The 570-nt window shown below is 38.9% G+C and overlaps 1 protein-coding gene across 1 annotated transcript in view; it reads right to left on the bottom strand.

Moving 5' to 3' along the window:
* LOC110019540 (mitochondrial substrate carrier family protein E) overlaps nt 1-169 on the bottom strand; it is a gene marked incomplete in the record, with an annotated part of 63,844 nt that extends 63,675 nt beyond the window's left edge. Inside the window, 1 exon segment of the mRNA XM_020717238.1 lies at nt 1-169. Coding sequence (XP_020572897.1) covers nt 1-23 — 23 coding nt within the window.
* Nucleotides 170-570: the final 401 nt, after the last annotated feature.

Raw genomic sequence — 570 nt, 5'->3', positions numbered from 1 at the left:
GTTGAAGAAGCGGTTTCTTTCATGGCCAATGTGAAGGAGAGCCGGAGAAGAATGGTGCTCGTCTCTCTCTCTCTCTCTCAGCTGAACCTGCAAAATGGGGTTTCTAGGGTTTTAAAAACAGGCGCGTTCTCGGAGAAGGTTGCACGCGGGGAGAGCTCCCGTCCGATGTAAGAACTAAGAACGTCGGCGAGAGAAATTTATGGAATAAATAATGGCAAACACTAAAAATGGAAAAAATTAGACAAATATTATTTTTTTTCTAAGGAAATGTGCCTGAAAATTTATTTTAAGACATACATTTTATTTTTTAATACATTGCTATCTAATACATAGACCATATAAAGTTCGAAACAAAGAGCTCCGGCACTTTACTTTCCTCGTCAAGACAGGTTTCAATCATGACTATATGACAAAAATTATCTTTCGTTGTTTAAACTTTGAAGGTGCTGATATTTTTAAGAGAACCAGCTAAATTCATTCTTTCGTCACTAGAATCTTGCTAGTCGACCATCTCCAATTGGGCCAAATTAGTTGGCCCTCTTCTTCAGTGGACCGTCTCCACTCGATCAT

The sequence above is a fragment of the Phalaenopsis equestris genome, unplaced genomic scaffold (genome assembly GCF_001263595.1).
Source record: "Phalaenopsis equestris unplaced genomic scaffold, ASM126359v1 Scaffold000061, whole genome shotgun sequence".
In the NCBI taxonomy this organism is placed as follows: Eukaryota; Viridiplantae; Streptophyta; class Magnoliopsida; order Asparagales; family Orchidaceae; genus Phalaenopsis; species Phalaenopsis equestris.
This window is presented reverse-complemented; position numbering and strand designations above follow the sequence as displayed.